General features: G+C 36.0%; 1 protein-coding gene across 2 annotated transcripts in view; it reads left to right on the top strand.

The window, feature by feature from the left end:
* The window catches only part of PRKCI (protein kinase C iota), a 69,256-nt gene that overhangs the window by 38,686 nt on the left and 10,611 nt on the right, over positions 1-19,959 (top strand). For both annotated transcript variants that reach the window (XM_043473757.1, XM_043473758.1), the window contains exons 6-13: positions 198-338; positions 4,532-4,586; positions 5,604-5,662; positions 8,662-8,838; positions 9,285-9,382; positions 10,029-10,115; positions 12,062-12,197; positions 19,081-19,168. In XM_043473757.1, coding sequence (XP_043329692.1) covers positions 198-338; positions 4,532-4,586; positions 5,604-5,662; positions 8,662-8,838; positions 9,285-9,382; positions 10,029-10,115; positions 12,062-12,197; positions 19,081-19,168 — 841 coding nt within the window. The remainder of the gene's footprint in view (positions 1-197; positions 339-4,531; positions 4,587-5,603; positions 5,663-8,661; positions 8,839-9,284; positions 9,383-10,028; positions 10,116-12,061; positions 12,198-19,080; positions 19,169-19,959) is intronic.

Raw genomic sequence — 19,959 nt, 5'->3', positions numbered from 1 at the left:
TTCACTGTCTCTTTAAAGCAAGTTCTGTTTTCTGTTTATTTCCCGTGACCATCACAGCTTTAAGTTGTGTATGATGAAGGAATTTGAGTTAGAGAAGAAGACTACTTATTTCACTGTTCTATGAGCAAACTGTTGGGAAAGTTTATGATGTGCTTTTTGTTAATTAAAAAAAAATACTGTTGAATTACTCTCTCCAGCGTGCGCACTGCGCCATCTGCACTGACCGGATTTGGGGACTTGGACGTCAAGGATATAAGTGCATCAACTGCAAGCTCCTGGTGCATAAGAAGTGCCACAAGCTTGTCACCATTGAATGTGGGCGGCATTCTTTGCCACCGGTAAGACACCGTTGTCTAATTTTTCTTTCATAGAGCATTTTTGATAACTCTGTTAGCACAGAAGACTAAAACAGGGCAATGTTAAGGAATCAAAGCTCAACAGTGTTGTTACAGAATGTGACTAGGAGCACTTTAGGAGTCCAGTTAACATATTGTGAATTTGGAATTAGATTACGACAAATTTGTTTGTAGGATGTGGTTAACTTCTTTGTTTGACCTGCTGTAAAATCCTTTAGTCTAAATTAGAAGAATGTAAGGAGAATCATTTAAAAAGCTATATTTCTCTTCTTTTAGCTACTCTTCAGTCTAAGCTCCCGTTATTGTAGCATCTGTACTAAGCAGAGATCAGGTGAGAAAAGTCAGAGGCTTCCTGTTTGCTATGTGAAGTGTGAGATAATGGGGAAGCGTTTGCACTTAAAACTTTTATTTTTCACTTTCTATTTTAAATGTGAAATTAAAACATGTTCGTCATAGAGAAAAAGAGAATAAAAATGAATAAAAAAAATTAAATAAATATCCTCCATTAAATCTACTATGTAAAGGTAATGGTCATTTGGTGTATATTCTTCCAGAACTATGCAAATTTATATGCATAAAGATTTAAAATCCTTCTATATTAAAAAATTTGTAAACATACATAAACCCTGATGGAGCAGTATAATGAACTTTCATATACCGATCATCCAGCTCCAGCAGTTACCACCTCATGACCAATCTCTGCCCCTACCCATTTAGCCTGCCCTCATCCTATAGTATTTTGAAACAAATTCCTCTTTTTGCTCTGCATGTGCACTTCCTAGACTACTGGATTCTTCAGCCTGGATCTACCAGGGGGGTGTCAGCAGGCAGTGAAGTTGTCAAATATCCATCCAGCCAATATTCAAAATTTTGGTTGTCACATAAATGTTGTAATTTTGTTTTCATAATTTTCATTATGAGTCAGGATCTAAATTAAATTCATATTTACAATTAATTGATACATCTAAGATATTTTTAAATTTACTGATTCTTCCCTCTCTTTTTTCCTTACAGTTTAATTGTAGAAGAAATTGTGTTATCATTTAAAGTGTTTCAGAATCTTTCTCTTGCTTCTTCATGGTTATATTTAAAATGTTCTCCTGTCCTCTTTATTTTCTGTCTGTTACAGTTGAATATAAGAGGTTTGATTAGATTCTGATTTTTGGGTTTTTTGTGAGTTGTTTTGAGATTACTTCATAGAAGGTGGTGTGTTTATCCATCAGAAAGCATATAATGCTTTTATGTCTTGTTCTTTTACACACTTTTTAACAAAAATAAGACTTTATGTTTACTGTTTTCTAACCCATTTTTCTTGCTGAACAATATATTTTGTTCGTATTTCTATACCTATATCTTCATCATTTTCTGGCATAATTTTTTTTGTGTCTTTACCATAATTTATTCAACCTGTTCCCCATGATTGAACATTTGAGTTGTTTTCTAAATTTTCCTATAAGGAAAATCATAGTGAACTTCCTGGTAAATAAATCTTATTATTTCCTTAAGGATGCAGAAGTAGAATTACTGGATTAAAAGATGAGCATTTTTAAAAAGATCTGCATTTGTCTAAGTTATCTTTTAAACAGGGTTCCCCAGGCTCCTAATGCCTGACCTAATGCCTAATGATCTGAGGTGGAGCTGATGTAATATTAATAGAAATAAAGTGCACAATAAATGTAATGAGCTTGAATCATCCTGAAACCCTCACACGCTGGGCCTGTGAAAAAATTGTATTCCACAAAATCAGTCCCTGGTGCCAAAAAGGTTGGGGACCACTGTTTTAAAATGATTATAACATATTTATTCTTAGTACCTACTCTGGACATTGTGAAAGTAGGTTTTAACTTGTAGTTCATTGGTATTAGCATTATTTAGCAATTTCATGTAAGTTTACAAATGGGTTTACGGTTAGAGAGGTTGAAAGCCAATCTTAACAAGCAGCAGAAGGCCAGAAATTGTGAAAATAATTTATCCAGATTACTGATATATTCTTGAGTATTCTTAGTCAATGGAATGACTTGTGTAAGTTCATAAATGCAGAAGGCTTTAAAAGGGACAGGGTTAGTGATTATATTGATATTTTAGGATGTGTGCTAAACACATTGAAAATCCAATGGGCTTATTTTTAAGGCAACCTTAAAATTATAACTCTGTAACTAATGCTGCTTCTCAAGTTTACCCTCTCTTGCTCTTATTCATTCAATTTGGGTCCAGAATTGAATAAGTAACATTTTGGTTTGAATTAGCATTCACTCAATATGACAGCAAATTTGGAAAACTCAGCAGTGACCACAGGACTGGAAAAGGTCAGTTTTCATTCCAATCCCTAAGAAAGGCAATCCCAAAGAATGCTCAAACTACCACACAATTGGACTCATCTCACACACTATTACAGTAATGCTCAAAATTCTCCAAGTCAGGCTTCAGCAATACGTGAACCGTGAACTTCCAGATGTTCAAGCTGGTTTTAGAAAAGGCAGAGGAACCAGAGATCAAATTGCCAACAACCACTGGATCATCGAAAAAGCAAGAGAGTTCCAGGAAAACATCTATTTCTGCTTTATTGACTATGCCAAAGCCTTTGACTGTATGGATCACAATAAACAGTGGAAAATTTTTCAAGAGATGGGAATACCAGACCACCTGACCTGCCTCTTGAGAAACCTGTATGCAGGTCAGGAAGCAACAGTTAGAAGTGGGCATGCAACAACAGACTGGTTCCAAATAGGAAAAGGAGTACGTCAAGGCTGTATATTGTCACCCTGCTTATTTAACTTATGTGCAGAGTACATCATGAGAAACGCTGGGCTGGAAGAAGCACAAGTTGGAATCAAGATTGCTGGGAGAAATATCAATAACCTCAGATATGCAGATGACACCACTCTTATGGCAGAAAGTGAAGAGGAACTAAAAAGCCTCTTGATGAAAGTGAAAGAGGAGAGTGAAAAAGTTGGCTTAAAGCTCAACATTCAGAAAACATCTGGTCCCATCATTCATGGGAAATAGATGGGGAGACAGTGGAAACAGTGTCGACTTTATTTTTGGGGCTGCAAAATCACTGCAGATGGTGATGCAGCCATTGAAATTAAAAGACGCTTATCCTTGGAAGGAAAGTTATGACCAACCTAGGTAGCATATTAAAAAGCAGAGACATTACTTTCCCAACAGAGGTCCATCTGGTCAAGGCTGTGGTTTTTCCAGTGGTCATGTATGGATGTGAGAGTTGGACTGTGAAGAAAGCTGAGTGCCGAAAAATTGATGGTTTTGAACTGTGGTGTTGGAGAAGACTCTTGAGAGTCCCTTGGACTGCAAGGAGATCCAACCAGTCCATCCTAAAGGACATCAGTCCTGGGTATTCATTGGAAGGAGTGATGCTGAAGCTGAAACTCCAATTCTTTGGCCACCTCATGTGAAGAGTTGACTCATTGGAAAAGACCCTTATGCTGGGAGGGATTGGGGGCAGGAGGAGAAGGGGATGACAGAGGATGAGATGGCTAGATGGCATCACCGACTCGATGGACATGGGTTTGAGTAAACTCCGGGAGCTGGTGATGGACAGGGAGGCCTGAGGTGCTGCGATTCATAGGGTTGCAAAGAGTCGGACACGACTGAGCAACTGAACTGAACCGAACTGAGCATTGTTCCTGAGGTGGTTGGCAGTTAGTTTCTTGACGGTGTTTCTTTTCCTTTTGTGGGTCACTAGACTCCTTTGAAAATCTTCAGGAAAAAATGGGAAATGAATCTTTACATGAATCTTTACATATAATTTCAAGAGGTTCATTGACAGCGAAATAACTTTATATTAAGACTCCTTTTGCCAGACTTAAAGTGAGTATATGAAGCTCAAAGGAGGAATAGATGGTGTAGAAGAGAAATAAATCAGAGTATATAGCAGTTTAGTTGGATGTCTAATTGATGGTCTGAAATTAATTTTGTTTTTTCTGCGATCTGTAAAATGTGACTAGCTTTACCTCATTCATAGGAATGTTGTATTGTTTCATGTAATAAAATTAAAAATAAATTGTATATAGTAATATAATCCTTACTAAGTTACATTTCAAATTTAAATTTTAATATGCTATGTCTCATCAAAATCATATTGTTTCTGGATTTATGGAAGTATTGATATTTAAAAAGAGTCCACTAAGGTACTGTGTCTTTGGAAATGATCATAGGAACCAATGATGCCCATGGACCAGTCATCCATGCACTCGGACCATGCACAGACAGGTAAGAAGGATACTGGCACAAACCATTGCTCACTACTAAGTGTCACTTAAAGACTTCTTCATGTGAATCTTTCACCTCAATGTAAAGACATTTGTACTCTTCCCAAATAAAAGCTCAGTAACCATATTTTGGGGATTTAACATCAATCACAGTATTTAACATATATGTTTGGCATTTTAAAAAGACAGCTATGTAAACTGCAACAAATGACTGTTTTCTTTAATTCAGATAAATTTCTTTTGAGACCTCTTTATATACCAAATCTTTTTTTCAATAATGAAGACATATTGATTTTGTGGACTGTTGACTCTATTCAAGTGACATTTTTAAATAAAACTCTGAGATGAAGAAATGATGTAAAAGATACAGAGATGCTGTATAGAAAATTCAAAAAAGATCATGTGAGTTCAAATGTCTAGTAGATACAAAACCTTCAGTATGTCTCTGAGAAATTTGGAGAGCAATTACATGGGACATGGCAGCCTGATCTGGGGTGAATCAAGAAAAAGGGGCTTTTTCTAGAAGGACAGAATGTGGCATCTTCTTCATGGAAGAAGCTAGTTACATGAAATGTGGGCTTTTTTGGCCCCAGCTGCTTTAAGGAATAGAAACCTAGACTCCAATCTAGTCCAAACTAGAGACCCTCCATCTCTTATGTCTCAGTCATACTAATATAATTCAATAGGGTTTATAAGGTTACCCTTTTAGAAGGAATTTGTAAAGAAGAAAAATATATTTTAAAATAGCAAAAGTGTTTGCTCAAATCAGTAGTGGCTATTGATTGGTTCGTTCTCTTTACCCTCGTTAGAGATTAGAATTTAACTGATATTTATGTATCATTTGTTATTAATAGGACAGATACTCAGTTTTAAATGATGGACAATTATTTTTTTTATGAACAATTATTGAAAAATAAAAACTAAGAAAAATTAAATGAGAAAATTTTGTGTAACTTAGTTAATGTGTACTATGTTTTTCTTCTTTTTTTTTTTTAAATGTTTGGGATTGGGTTTTTAGTAATTCCATATAATCCTGCAAGTCATGAGAGTTTGGACCAAGTTGGTGAAGAAAAGGAGGTAAGATAATTAGTCTTATGGTACATTATGGCATCAGCTTTTTAACAACACGTGACAGTTTAAAAACGTGACAGATTGACTTGCTTAAATTTTAGGTCATACTGGAAAAATACAGGGATGATTTTTAGTGATTCTAGAGTTTTATTCTGATTTAATTTGTTAATTAAATTACTAAAATCATTTAAATTAAATAGTCTGATGTGGTGGGATAACTTATTTCATTTTAAGGTAGCATAATGTAAAAATTACAATGTGCTTAAGAATGGTGTTTGAAAATACTTGGTAGTATTGTCTAAAATCTCGATCCTTCCATTTTACGGACTAATGGTTTATTTAAAGTATAAATAATTAAACATCTTAACTGCCCATCTTTTTTCTGACTGTTAAACAGTTTATCAGTTTTTTTAAACAGTTTAAAATGTTGAATTAAAATGATAACCAATTTTTTAAAAAAAGCTTATGGTAAGATTTAGCATGCCTCACATGGTTTACTCCCACTTTGACTTCTGAGAAACAGCCTTTTTTAATCCTTTCTAGTTGTGTCCACAATGTGTTTATCGCTCTCTTTTTCAGGTTTTTCAGCCTTATATACTTCTGGCCGTGACAGGTTTAAACTAGTGCACTGTGTTGTGCTGTGCCGAGTCGCATCAGTTGTGTCCTGTCTTTGCGACCCTGTGAACTGTAGCCCACCTGGCTCCTCTGTCCTTGAGAGTCTCCAGGCAAGAATCCTGGAGTGGGGCGCCATGCCCCTCCTCCAGAGGATCTTCCCCAGCTAGGGATCAAACCCACATCTCTTACATCTCCTGCATTGGCAGGCAAGTTCTTTACCACTAGCGCCCGGACTAGTATACTACCTCCTCCTTTTCTCTTTCCATTGTTTGATAAGTGTATTATGTTTTACTCTGGGTTACCCTTTTATTATGGAAAATGTCAAATATCAATAAAAGTAAACAATACTATAACAACCCCCTGTGTCCATTACCCAGTTAAAACAATTGTCTGTACATGTTTTGTCTACCAGCTTCTCTCACTCCCTTTGGCTTAGATGGTAAAGAATCTGCCTGAAATTCAGGAGACCTACGTTCAATCCTGGGTCAGAAAGAGCCCCTGAAGAAGGGAATGGCAACCCACTCCAGTATTCTTGGGCTTCTCTGATGGCTCAGACAGTAAAGAATCTGTCTGCAATGGGGGAAACCTGGGTTCAATCCCTGGGTTGGGAAGATCCCCTGGAGAAGGGAATGGCTACCCACTCCAATATTCTGGCCTGGAGAATTTCATGGACAGAGGTGCCTGGTAGGCTATAGTCCATGGGATCCCAAAGAGCTGGACACGGCTAAGCGACTTCACTTCCCTCACTCCTGTACTGTTTTGAAGCACATCTGTTGGTTACCTATTTAATCTCCTATCTCAGTTTCTTGTATCTCTTTTAGTTTGTTTGACATTCTTTTGCTATTTTATTATTGGTTGTTCTAGGGATTGCAGCTTACACCCATAACTTACTTAAATTCAGTACAAATTGTTAATATGTTTACCATTTTCCAGGATATGCAAGGACCTTAGGGCACTTTAAATTCACTCATGGTCACTTCTTGCCTTTAGTGCTTTTCTGTCCTATTTTAAAATTCTGCATGTGTGTGTTAGTGTTTTTGAACAGTCAGTCCTTACTTTGGTTTATCCACATCTTATTCTTTTTGTTCTGTGCCCTTCCTGTGTGTCTGCTTCCATGTGAGATCATCTTTCTTCCTGAAAAACTCAGTGTTTCCTTTAGTGAGAACAACTAATGATGGATTTCGTTAGTTTTTGTTTGTCTGAAAATGTGTTTATTTCACTTTCATTTTGAAGGCTATTTTTACAGGCTTTAGAATTGTAGATCATCGGGAGTGAGGGGGGTTTTGGCCCTTTAAAAGGTGGCATTCCATTGTTTTCTGGCTTTTGTCATTTCATTCAGACTTATTATTGTTTATGTGAAGAAACTGTTACCTTCACTCCATTTGATTCTCTTTTATGGTTTCCTATTAACCATATTTAGTCTATACATTGCTTTATCTTTTTTACCATTTTCTGCATTCTTAATCTGCCCTAATCTGGTTTCTTTCACTCCTTTTTATTTATCCTTGTTTCCCAAGTCAGATTATTATTTCTACATTTTCTTTTGAATCATCATTCTCCTTCAGTTTTCATAACACTCCCCCCGCCACCCCCATTGGTGCTTACTAGTTTATCTTTCTGAAAAGTTGCTCCTTGCTTTTGTTTATACTCTTCACTTCAGAGAATTCACACTTAATTCTCATGGGTACATCTATTAGTTGTATGCTGAGAATTTTGCAGGCATCTAATAAAAGATTATCTTTAGTCTTCTCTGTGAAGTATCAGAAGCCTAAGTTTCTGGTTGTGAATGAATTACAGGGCTGACTGTCATTCCAAAGGAGCCTTGATATTGTGTAAATAAGAATGTTTTACATTAGCTGAGCTGCCTCATGCTTGCTTTCTGCCTGTAGTTTTAACTCAGCTTTCATACATTAAGCTCCTGGCAGACTCATCTTGATGACTCACTGTAACTTCTAACTTTGGTATGAAAAACTGAACTCATATCTCATCATCTCTGCCAATCTTATCCTGTGCTCACACTTTCTTTTTCTATCAGTGATACTTCCAATCTCCTGGTCACCAAAGTTAGTGTCATTTTTTTTTTTTTTTCTGCTTGTATCTTCATTGCCTCCGTACCCCAAAGTTATCAGATTCTTTTAAAGACATCTTTTAAAGATTCTCAGGTTTCAGCTTCTTCTTCATTCCAAACACCACCCCTCTGACCTCAACTCATGAATTTATCCTATCTCTTAAGGAGTGTGATTGTATCATTTGGGTTGATGTAAGAAAATAATTAAGAATTTAAATCAGAAAATATTTTAAAATCTTACAGGTGTAACTAGGTGTTAGAAGTATATTGTGTTATGCAAAATACTTCAGGTATGGCTCTTTGATATAAATGTTCTCAACAGGCAATGAACACCAGGGAAAGTGGCAAGGCTTCTTCCAGTTTAGGTCTTCAGGATTTTGATTTGCTCCGAGTAATAGGAAGAGGAAGTTATGCTAAAGTACTGTTGGTGCGATTGAAAAAAACAGATCGTATTTATGCAATGAAAGTTGTGAAAAAAGAGCTTGTCAATGATGATGAGGTAAGCACAATATGATGTTTTATTACCTCTAAACTATTACATTGGCTTAAGTGTATGATATCAGAAAACATGTCAATGTTTGTGCCTTATTGTTTCTGTCTGCTTTTCTAAATACATGCTTCAGACTGCTTAATATATAAGGTATATTTAAAGTTGTCTGATGATTATTAGATTTTTAAAAAATAAACATCAAACCATATTATTATCAAGGGAAACTACTTGAGCTTTGTAAAAGTTTGCTAGACTCTAATAATATTGACAGATTTGCTGGGTAGTAGTTTCTCTTTGTATATAAATTATTATTTCATGATTATCAATGCTTTTGATGTTTAGCCTAGTTAGTCAATAATTGCATTTATGGTAATGGAATTACTAAGAACAAATTTGTCATAGTTTTGATACTGTCATTCTAGTTTGACATAAATTTCTTTCATATTTTAAAATAGGATATTGACTGGGTACAGACAGAGAAACATGTTTTTGAACAGGCGTCCAATCATCCATTTCTAGTTGGACTGCATTCTTGCTTTCAGACAGAAAGCAGGTAAGATTGAAAGATAATGGAATGATTCCTGGGTTTGACACAATAACATTTTGGTATATTATACAATAAGAACCTTTTTATAGTAATTCCTGAAGTGGAAATCCCATGGAGACACAACAGTACTGTGCTTCTAATTGCCTGCTACTCCTGTTGGATCAGCATTAGGAAATTACCTGCTTTACACCAAAAAAAAAAAAGTCATAATTATGGCAGGAGAAAGTAGAAATCCAACCTTTTAAATATCAGCAAAATTCTAGTTTTAGGACTTAAAACTTCCTAGAGTTTAATTAGGTGGTAAATCCTAACTTCTTTCACCTTAAGTGACAATTGGAAATGACTTTATATTGCACATTCTAAAATTGGGGCGGGAGTGAGAGTTCTGGATTGCAAGTGGTACTACTTGAGAATGAAAGTAGCAAGTTACAGAATTATTCTCTTTCTGGCTTACTTTCTTGTCTCTTCTGTGGTTAAACAGCTTTCTAATGCAGTCACCCTTTGTCTCCACCAAATTCCTGGAGTGTTTGTTAAGGGTGAATCTTGTAGAATGTTCTCTGTCCTCTGGCTGGTCTCCGTAGTGTTTAAACTGCAGAAGTGACACAGCCTTATTTTGGATTCTTGGTCTCTTGTGTTCTCTCCTATGTTTTAGATTGTTCTTTGTTATAGAGTATGTTAATGGAGGAGATTTAATGTTTCATATGCAACGGCAAAGGAAACTTCCTGAAGAGCATGCCAGGTAAGTTTTGTTTTTATCATTTGTTTGTGTTGGATTTTGGTAGAAGGAGTTCTGGGACTTTTTGTATGCCAGTGGTTGAAAACAGTAGATAGATCATTTATTTTGATTCCAACTAATTCTTTGTAAATCATGTAGAGCCTGAGCTAAAAGTGAATTTATATTGTAATATTACATATATACATTATATATTACATATATAATAATACAATTATAGGCAGTTGAGAAGTATAAACAGTATTCAAGGGGAAACCTTTAGTCTACTAAGCTCAGTTATTTTCAAATATTTTGTCTATTCAGTATCAGCCACTGAAATAATTAATGGATTTATAAACACATATTAATCTTATTATGTATGCAGTGATCTCTGACAGTTTTTCGTTAGCAGATGATTGTTGGGACTTCCCTGGTGGTCCAGTGGTTAAGACTCTGCACCCTCAATGCAGGGGACATTGGGTTCAATCCCTGTCAGGGAACTAAGATCCCTCTGGCATGCCTCACAGCACAGCCAATAAGATGAAATAAAATAGAATAAAGGTTATTGTTCATATATCCTTGAGAGTAATGAAACAATTCCTCTTAACCTATGATGTAAATCTGACTATTCTTCCATAGTTATAGTTTCTGAATTATTCTGCCTTTGGCATCCCCCACTCTGATTCCATATATGTTGATTAATAAGGGAAAAGAGTATTAAATATCATTTGTATAGTGCCCTTAATTTGATATTATTATACAAGATAGTAAATAGTTTTTCGAGGACTTTGGTGGGGAAGGATCATGACCTTGGATGAGAAGTTTAAGCCATCAGTGCCATATTTTGTTTTGTTTTTTTAACTCATAATTAGAAATAATTCTACCCTTCTGCACTTCACAAGAGTAATGCCAAAAGGAAGCATGTGAGTTTGTATGTGTATTTAACAAAGGTTAGAGACTCATTTTAAAAAAATAACTTATTTAGTGGAAATCTTGCTATTCATTGATATTTCTTATCAAAAAAAGTTAGTAGCCTTCAATTTTATAGGAAGGTATAAAGTGTATTAATCTATCTTGTTGTTGTTTAATTTACTGTATGTTCATTATTTATTTCAGCTTTAACAAATGGTCACCCTTCATAGCAAAGCCACAGATGATATTTTGAATTGTGGATATAGCCAGTAATTGTTCCTTGTTTGTTCAGTTGGACTAAGGGAAAGTAGCCTAGTTTTTATTTTATTAAAGTACCCATTCTGGTTTTATACCATCTTTGCTTTTGTAGGAACCAGATACAGGATAAGGGCTCAAGTTCCTTGTTTTTAGAATTGAGTAGCTAGAAGGTGTGTTTTACACATCTCCAAACATGATCACGATAATACTCACCAAAGCAGCTTTATTCAGGTCAAAAATTTTCCTGTCACCAACGAGTTGGTGGCAGTTCTGAAAATGTCTTCCTGTTGTAGAATAATTTAACTCCTTTTTTAGAATTTTGGTGTGAGTTTTATTGTTTGAGTGGTCAGCTTTCAGTATTCTTTCCATTTTTAACCAGTCAGTGGTTCTTGGCCTTTTGGAAGGTCATTTGTCCCTTAGAGAAGTGATGAAAACTATGGAAACTATAGAAGATGTCCATGCGACTTTGTATCCAATTGTGGGAGTGTGGACATTCTGAAGTCCATCCAAGGACCCAGATTAGGAATCCCTGCTTGAGACTTTCAAATTAAACTTTATGAAAAGTATGGGTTTAATTTAGACTGGAACTTTTATAATTGTGTTTGGGGCTCAGCTCTTTTACAGTGTCACCTCAATTTGTGTTTTGGTATTATTTCTAAAAACATTGAGAGGAAAAAAATCTTTTGACATGATTTTGATGTTCCGGTTTGCAGATGGAAGTAGGATTTAAATACCTTCCTCTAGAAACTTAACATGATTTAAAAAACTTGAATCAAATGAGTTAATTTCTCATTTTATTTTAGATTTTACTCTGCAGAAATCAGTCTAGCATTAAATTATCTTCATGAACGAGGGATAATTTATAGAGATTTGAAATTGGACAACGTGTTGCTGGACTCTGAAGGACACATTAAACTCACTGACTATGGCATGTGTAAGGTGAGGGAAGTTTCTTATTGAGATCAGCAGCTCAGGAAATTGTTTTGGTCAAATAACTTTATATTCAAAACTGGGGAAATAGTTGCTACTTTGTGCTAGAATGACAAAAAGTATCCTAAACAGAGACAGCTGTACTGATCTCCTATCCGTTTATGAAATTCCACATTTTCTATGAAGTTACATGTGCTATAAAAGTTCATTTCTTTTCATTGTCTATATTTTTTTATCTTGAAAGTTGTGCTACTATTAAATAAAATTTGTAGGTAAAAACTGTCTACAATCCCAAACTTTAGCACAACAGCTTGCATATCATCTTCCAAGTTTTTGCCTGTTGATTGTGACTCTTTATAGTGCACTCAAGATTTTCCCAGGGAATCTAACATTTTTTCATATTTAAATATCTGACGTAAAGTACAATAGAGCAAACTTAAGAATTTTAATTATTCTCAGGACACTTCCTTTGTTTCTGAGTGTTTTATTCATTTTGTAACAGTGTTTCATTTAAAAGTCCAGTTGTTTTTCAGAAAATGTGTAGGGGACTACTCTCATCAAAATAACTGAGACAGAATTTTCTTTACACAGTAAATGTGGTAGCAAGCCTGTGAATGTGTTAACTGCCTTTCCCCATTCACCTGAAGGAAGTGCCTCTAGGGCCTGCCTCTTTTTTTTTTTTTTAATAAATTTTTTAAAATTTATTTTTGACTGCACTGGGTCTTTGTTGCTGCACACAGGCTTACTCTAGTTGCAGCGAGCGGGAGCTGCTCTCTAGTTGCAGTGCACGGGCTTCTCATTGCAGCGGCTTCTCTTCTTATGGCGCACAGGCTGTAGGCTCGTGGGCTCGGTAATTGTATTGCAGGGGCTCAGATGCCCCGTGGCATATAGAATCCTCCCAGACCAGGGATCGAACCTGTGTGCCCTACATTGGCAGGTGGATTCTTAACCATTGGACTACCAGGGAAATCCCAGCCTGGCTCTTTTTCTTCAAAGAAATTTGGGCATCCTATTTTGCCCAGAGGATATTACTAAAGAAAACTTACTTGATCTTTTGTTACTCTTAATGAAAAATAATACTGGTTTGTTACATACTCTTATTCTTTCCAGAGATCCTCAATCAATTTAATCAAGATCTTTGATAAATCTCTTAGAGGTTTTTTTTTCAGTAGTTCTTTAAATTGGTTGTTCCACTTACCTCCTTTTCTGCCGCCTCCTCCAGGAGTTGTTTAATGTTATTAGTAGGAAATAATCCCAGGATTTGAGCTTATGTTCAGAGACCTTACCAACAGTACTTTGTCTCTTTTCCAACCTATCACATTTACACCCAAAGTTAAAGCTTATGGGAAATAAGTCCCCTGGAAATTGCAATGTTCCTATCTTATGACTTAAAGAGTCAGTATTTAAACTTGACTAAAGCCTGACCTTAGGCAAATATTAGATGAATTTCTCTTCCTTATAATTATTCTTTGGGAAATCTAAAACACTAAGATTTTTTCCATAGTTTTTCCAGAAATGCTTTCTTTAGGTTTATTTAATTTAATTTCTTCAGTTTCTCACTAGATGCTTTTACATAAAGAATGCAGAGAATAGTGATGACTGGAGACATATGAAAACTGCAATTAACATCTTCAGAGTTATGTTTGAAATATTTTATGAATATTGATTTTTTTATTGACTGAAAACTTTAGCTGTTTTATAAATTGATATGCCTCCAGCTATTTTTTATCCACAGGGGGATTTCATAATAATGTGTATTTTATGCTATAAGTAATTTAGCTGATGGACCTACATTCAGATATCCAGTCCAAAGCTGAATGATTTAGTACAGCTCTTTTACAGGTTAACAAACAGACTGCATCCCTTGCCTCTGACTCTTACCCTACAAGTGCATGTCATAAACCATCACTGTATGGCAGGCCATCGCCATTAATACAAAACAGCGTAAATCCCATTCATGTTTCTTCGTGCAGGCAGGCCTTGTTTTACTGTGCTTCGTTTCCCTGTGCTGCACAGATACTGTGTTTTTTACAAATTGAAGGTTGTGGCAACCCTGTGTTATCAGATGATGGTTAACATTTTTTAGCGATAAAGTTTTAAAAAGAAATTTTATTGAAATATATTTGATTTACAATATTGTGTTTAAAGTATCTTTTAGTTAAGGTATGCATTTCATTTTTAGACATGATGCTGTTGCACATTTAATGGATTACAGTGTAGTGTACACATAATTTTTACGTGTACTGGAAAGTCAAAAATATTCATGTGACTCAATTTATTGTGATATCTACTTTATTGTTGGGATCTGAAACCAAGCTGCAGTATCTCCATGGTATGCCTAGACACATATACCCCTGTTAGGGATCTTAAAAAATCCTTGAAGTCACAATATATACTACTAAGTATTTCTTATAGATATTTATATTAGTATTATATATAATAGTATAAAATCTGAAGAAAAATACATACCCCATGCCAGGAATATCTCTTCAGGAATTCATAAGAACCTCATATAACAGTGGTTGTCCCTAAGAAGCTGAAACTGGGTATGTCAGACAACAATGGGAAGAAGACTTGATTTTTAGTCTGTATTTTCTCCCTCTTTTTGTTTGGAATTTTGTACCATGTAATTTAACAATAGGGAAATGGTTAAATTCTAGGTACATATATTGGAGTTGAATTTTGTAGTCATTAATAATAGGAAATCTGTAATTACATGGGAAATTACATGCTTACAAAGTAAAAAAGAGCAGATGTTTAATTGTATATTTAGTAGTATTCAGTTTCTATTTAGACTTTTATTGTTTTTCATTTTAATTGAGATGTGGTTGATTTACAGTATTGTATGTTTCAACTGTACATCCTGATTCACAGTTTTTAAAGATTGTACTCCATTTATAGTTATAAAACAACAATGACTATATCCTTGTAGTTTATTTATTTTATACATGGTAGTTTGTACCCCTTAATCCCCCACCTCTACTTTGCAACTTCACTCACACCACTGGTAGCCACTCGCTTATTCTCTATATCTGTGAGTCTGTTTTGTTGTTTTATTATATTCATTAGTTTGTTTTATTTTTAAAATTCCACATATAAGTGATAGCATACAGTATTTGTTTCTCTGTCTGACTTATTTCACTAAACATAGAACCCTCCAAGTCCATACATGTTGTTGTTTATGGCAAAATCGCATTCATTTTTGTGGCTGAGTAGTATTCTAGTAGTATTTTATAAATGGTTTCCTTTGTTGTGCAAAAACTTTAAGTTTGATTAGGTCCCATTTGTTTATTTTTGCTTTTCTTTGGCTTAGGAGACATAAAAAATATACATATTGGTACAGTATATAGCAAAACGTGTTCTGCCTGTGTTTTCTTTTAGGAGTTTTGTGGTTTCTAGTCTGAACATTTAGGTCTTTAATCTGTTTTTATTTTATTTTTGTGTATGGTAGGAAAAAATGTTCTAGTTTTATTCTTTTACATATAGCTGTCCAGTTTTCCCAAAACCACTAATTGAAGAAGCTATCTTTTCTCCATTGCCTATTCTTGCCTCCTTTGTCATAGAATAGTTAACCATAAATGCTTGGTTTATTTCTGGACTTTCTGTTCCATTGATTTATATGCCTGTTTTTGTCCCAGTACCACACTGTTCAGTACTTTAGCTTTGTAGTGTAATCTAAAGTCAGGTAACATGTTTCCCCCAGCTCTGTTCTTCTTTCTCAAAATTGTTTTGGCTATTTTGGTAGACTACCTTCCTATCGTTGATTTCTTATTTAATTTCCTTTTGATCAGAGAATAGTCTGAATGATAGTAGTGCTTTGAAATATGTTGAAATTTCCTTTATGCCTTGTATTTGGTCAGTATCCCACATGTACTTTAAAAAGGATATATAATCTCTATTTTGCATGCAAGAAGTCTCTGTCTCCCTCCTTTTCCCTTTTCCCACACATACACACACATATATGTATTTTATGTGTATATATTATACATATTTTAAACTTTAGCATTTGTTCAAATCTCTGTCTGCTTACTAATTTTTTGTCTGTATGATCTTTCTTTCTTTTTTTTTTTTTAAGTATATACAGATGTTTTAAAAATCACCTGTCATGATTGGGGATTGTACTATCACTCTCGGCTGCTATAACAGGGTACCATAGGTTCAGTTCAGTTCAGTCACTCAGTCTTGTCCGACTCTTTGCGACCCCATGAACCGCAGCACGCCAGGCCTCCCTGTCCGTCACCAACTCCTGGAGTCCACCCAAACCCATTTCCATTGAGTCAGTGATGCCATCCAACGACTTATCCTCTGTCATCCCCTTCTCCTGCCCTCAATCTTTCCCAGCATCAGGGTCTTTTCAAATTAGTCAGCTCTTTGCATCAGGTGGCCAAAGTATTGGAGTTTCAGCTTCAGCATCAGTCCTTCTAATGAGCACCCAGGACTGATCTCCTTTAGGATGGACTGGTTGTATCTCCTTGCAGTCCAAGACTCTCAAGAGTCTTCTCCAACACCACAGTTCAAAAGCATCAATTTTTTGGCGCTCCGCTTTCTTCACAGTCCAACTGTCACATCCATTCATGACTGCTGGAAAAACCATAGGCTTGACTAGATGGACCTTTGTTGACAAAGTAATGTCTCTGCTTTTTAATATGCTGTCTAGGTTGGTCATAACTTTTCTTCCAAGGAGTAAGCGTCTTTTAATTTCATGGCTGCAATCACCATCTGCAGTGATTTTGGAGCCCCCCAAAATAAAGCCTGACACTGTTTCCACTGTCTCCCCATCTGTTTGCCATGAAGTAATGCGACCGGATGCCATGATCTTAGTTTTCTGAATGTTGAGCTTTCAGCCAACTTTTTCAGTCCTCTTTCACTTTCATCAAGAGGCTCTTTAGTTCTTCTCCACTTTCTGCCATAAGGGTGGTGTCCTCTGCATATCTGAGGTTATTGATATTTCTCCCGGCAATCTTGATTCCAGCTTGTGCTTCATCCAGCCCAGCGTTTCTCATGATGTACTCTGCACATAAGTTAAATAAGCAGGGTCACAATATACAGCCTTGACGTACTCCTTTTCCTATTTGGAACCAGTCTGTTGTTCCATGTCCACTTCTAACTGTTGCTTCCTGACCTGCATATAGATTTCTTAAGAGGCAGATCAGGTGGTCTGGTATTCCCATCTCTTGAAGAATTTTCCACAGTTTATTGTGATCCACACAGTCAAAGGCTTTGGCATAGTCAGTAAAGCAGAAATAGATGTTTTTCTGGAACTCTCTTGCTTTTTCGATGATCCAGCGGTTGTTGGTAATTTGATCTCTGGTTCCTCTGCCTTTTCTAAAACCAGCTTGAACATCTGGAAGTTCACGGTTCACGTATTGCTGAAGCCTGACTTGGAGAATTTTAAGCATCACTTTACTAGCGTGTGAGATGAGTTCAATTGTGCGGTAGTTTGAGCCTTCTTTGGGATTGCCTTTCTTTGGGATTGGAATGAAAACTGACCTTTTCCAGTCCTGTGGCCACTGCTGAGTTTTCCAAATTTGAGTGCAGCATATTGAGTGCAGCACTTTCACAGCATCATCTTTCAGGATTTGAAATAGCTTGGCTGGAATTCCATCACCTCCACTAGCTTTGTTTGTAGTGAGGCTTCCTAAAGGCCCACTTGACTTCACATTCCAGGATGTCTGGCTCTAGATGAGTGATCACACCATCGTGATTATCTGGGTTGTGAAGATCTTTTTTGTACAGTTCTTCTGTGTATTCTTGCCACCTCTTCTTAATGTCTTCTGCTTCTGTTAGGTCCCTATCATTTCTGTCTTTTATTGAGCCCATCTTTGCATGAAATGTTCCCTTGGTATCTCTAATTTTCTTGAGGAGATCTCTAGTCTTTCCCATTCTGTTGTTTTCCTCTATCTCTTTGCATTGATCGCTGAGGAAGGCTTTCTTATCTCTCCTTGCTATTCTTTGGAACTCTGCATTCAAATGGGGTTAGGTGGCTTAAACAACAAACATTTATTTCTTATGGCTCTGGAGACTGAGAAGTCCACGATCAAGGTTCTGGAAGATTTGGTGTCTGAAAGTACCCTTCCTGGGTTGCAGACGACTGTCTTCCCATTGTATCCTCACATGGTGAGGAGACAGACAGAGAGCTAGCTGTCTTTCTCTTATAAGAACATGAATCCCACCATGGGGCTCCAACCTCATGACCTAATTACCTCCCCAGAGGCCCCACCTCCCAGTGCTGTCACATTAGGTTGGCAGCATGTGAGTGTCAGGGGCACGTAAACATTCAGACAACAGCAGGGATTCTGAAGTCCTCCTGATGATTTTGTCCGTTTTTACTGGTTGGATTTTGAGGCTGTGTCGTTAGCTGCCCACCAGTTCGTTTTAGCTTCTTGGTCGTTGTTCCATTTGTTGTGCAGTTTCTCTATTTGTGCCTGTTAGTGTGTTCTACCGTAATTTTCTCTACCCTGTAGCTATTAAAATACAAAACCAATACATGTGTGACTTAGGAGCAATGACCAGAAGGGAAACAGCACAATGCCAGGAGTGGTTGTGTTAGGAAGTGGGATTTAAAAGCTTTTCTTCATAAAATATGCTTCCTTTGATTCCTATAAATTAAATTTTTATATTATAATTTTACTTGAATATAAATTATTTTAAATGCAGTTTTTATCTGAGTTGAATTCTACCGTATCTAATGAGGTCAAGTTTTCTTTAAGGTATTTAGTAGCAGCCTGTGATTTTAATAATAAAGGTAGCTGTGCTAGTAATATTTTATTTAACCTCAATACACTACCTAGAGATGCTAACCTTATATGAAAATGAAATAAAAAAGATAAATTTAAAACAAATTTTACATCTTATTATTTTCTTCCCCCCCTTTTTTTTTTCTAAATAAAAGGAAGGATTACGGCCAGGAGATACAACTAGCACTTTCTGTGGTACTCCTAATTACATCGCTCCTGAAATCTTAAGAGGAGAAGATTATGGTAATAATTTGGTGGTATTTTGGCCATGTGACGGAAGGGTGGTTAGATGTGACGCCAATTTATAGTACACTGTAGTATTTCAATACTAAGCTTATTAACATAAACTTTCTTAATCTTCTTAAAACCTATTAAAAACTCCAAATTCTGAAATCAGAGACAGTGGGACTTTGATAGTATTTGGGGATGCCAATTTGAATAATATTTTATTAGTGGCAAGCACTTAAGAGTACTGGCACTATGCTAAGCAGTTTGCATATATTAACTAAATTAATCTAATCCTCTTAATAATCCTATGAGATAAGCACAATTAACTGACATTTTACAAACAAGGAAACTGGTAGACAAAAAGTTAAATAACTTGCCCAAGGTCATGTTGCAGGAAGGTGGCAGAGTTGGGATTTAATCAACCATGTAATTTCAGAATCATAAACTTCTATAAGATTGTTCAGATTTCCTGGGCTATTTCCCCTAGGAAATCTGAAAGATGGGGGAAAGATTCCCTGCTTGTCAGAAACCAGAGGTTGTGTTTATCTTAAGAAAACATTTGGCCCTTTGGGTTCTGGCCCTTTGATTTCAGCAGTTGTAAAGGAGGATGGCTATTTCTGATAGCTGCTTGTAATCTGGTTCCAAAGTCCTTTCAGGATCTTTAATCAGGTAGCAGAAGATCAAGTTTCACACCAAGCAAGGTTATTTCAAATACAATTTAATTATGTCTTCAAAACAAAGTATTAGAGGCAGGCTCTTGAGTCTGGAATTACAAACATATTTGGTGGGACAAAGTGTACAGGATA

This window comes from Cervus canadensis, chromosome 7, assembly GCF_019320065.1.
Source record: "Cervus canadensis isolate Bull #8, Minnesota chromosome 7, ASM1932006v1, whole genome shotgun sequence".
NCBI lineage: Eukaryota > Metazoa > Chordata > Mammalia > Artiodactyla > Cervidae > Cervus > Cervus canadensis.
The sequence above is the reverse complement of the archived record's forward strand: the minus strand, read 5'-3'. Positions and strand labels throughout refer to the sequence as shown.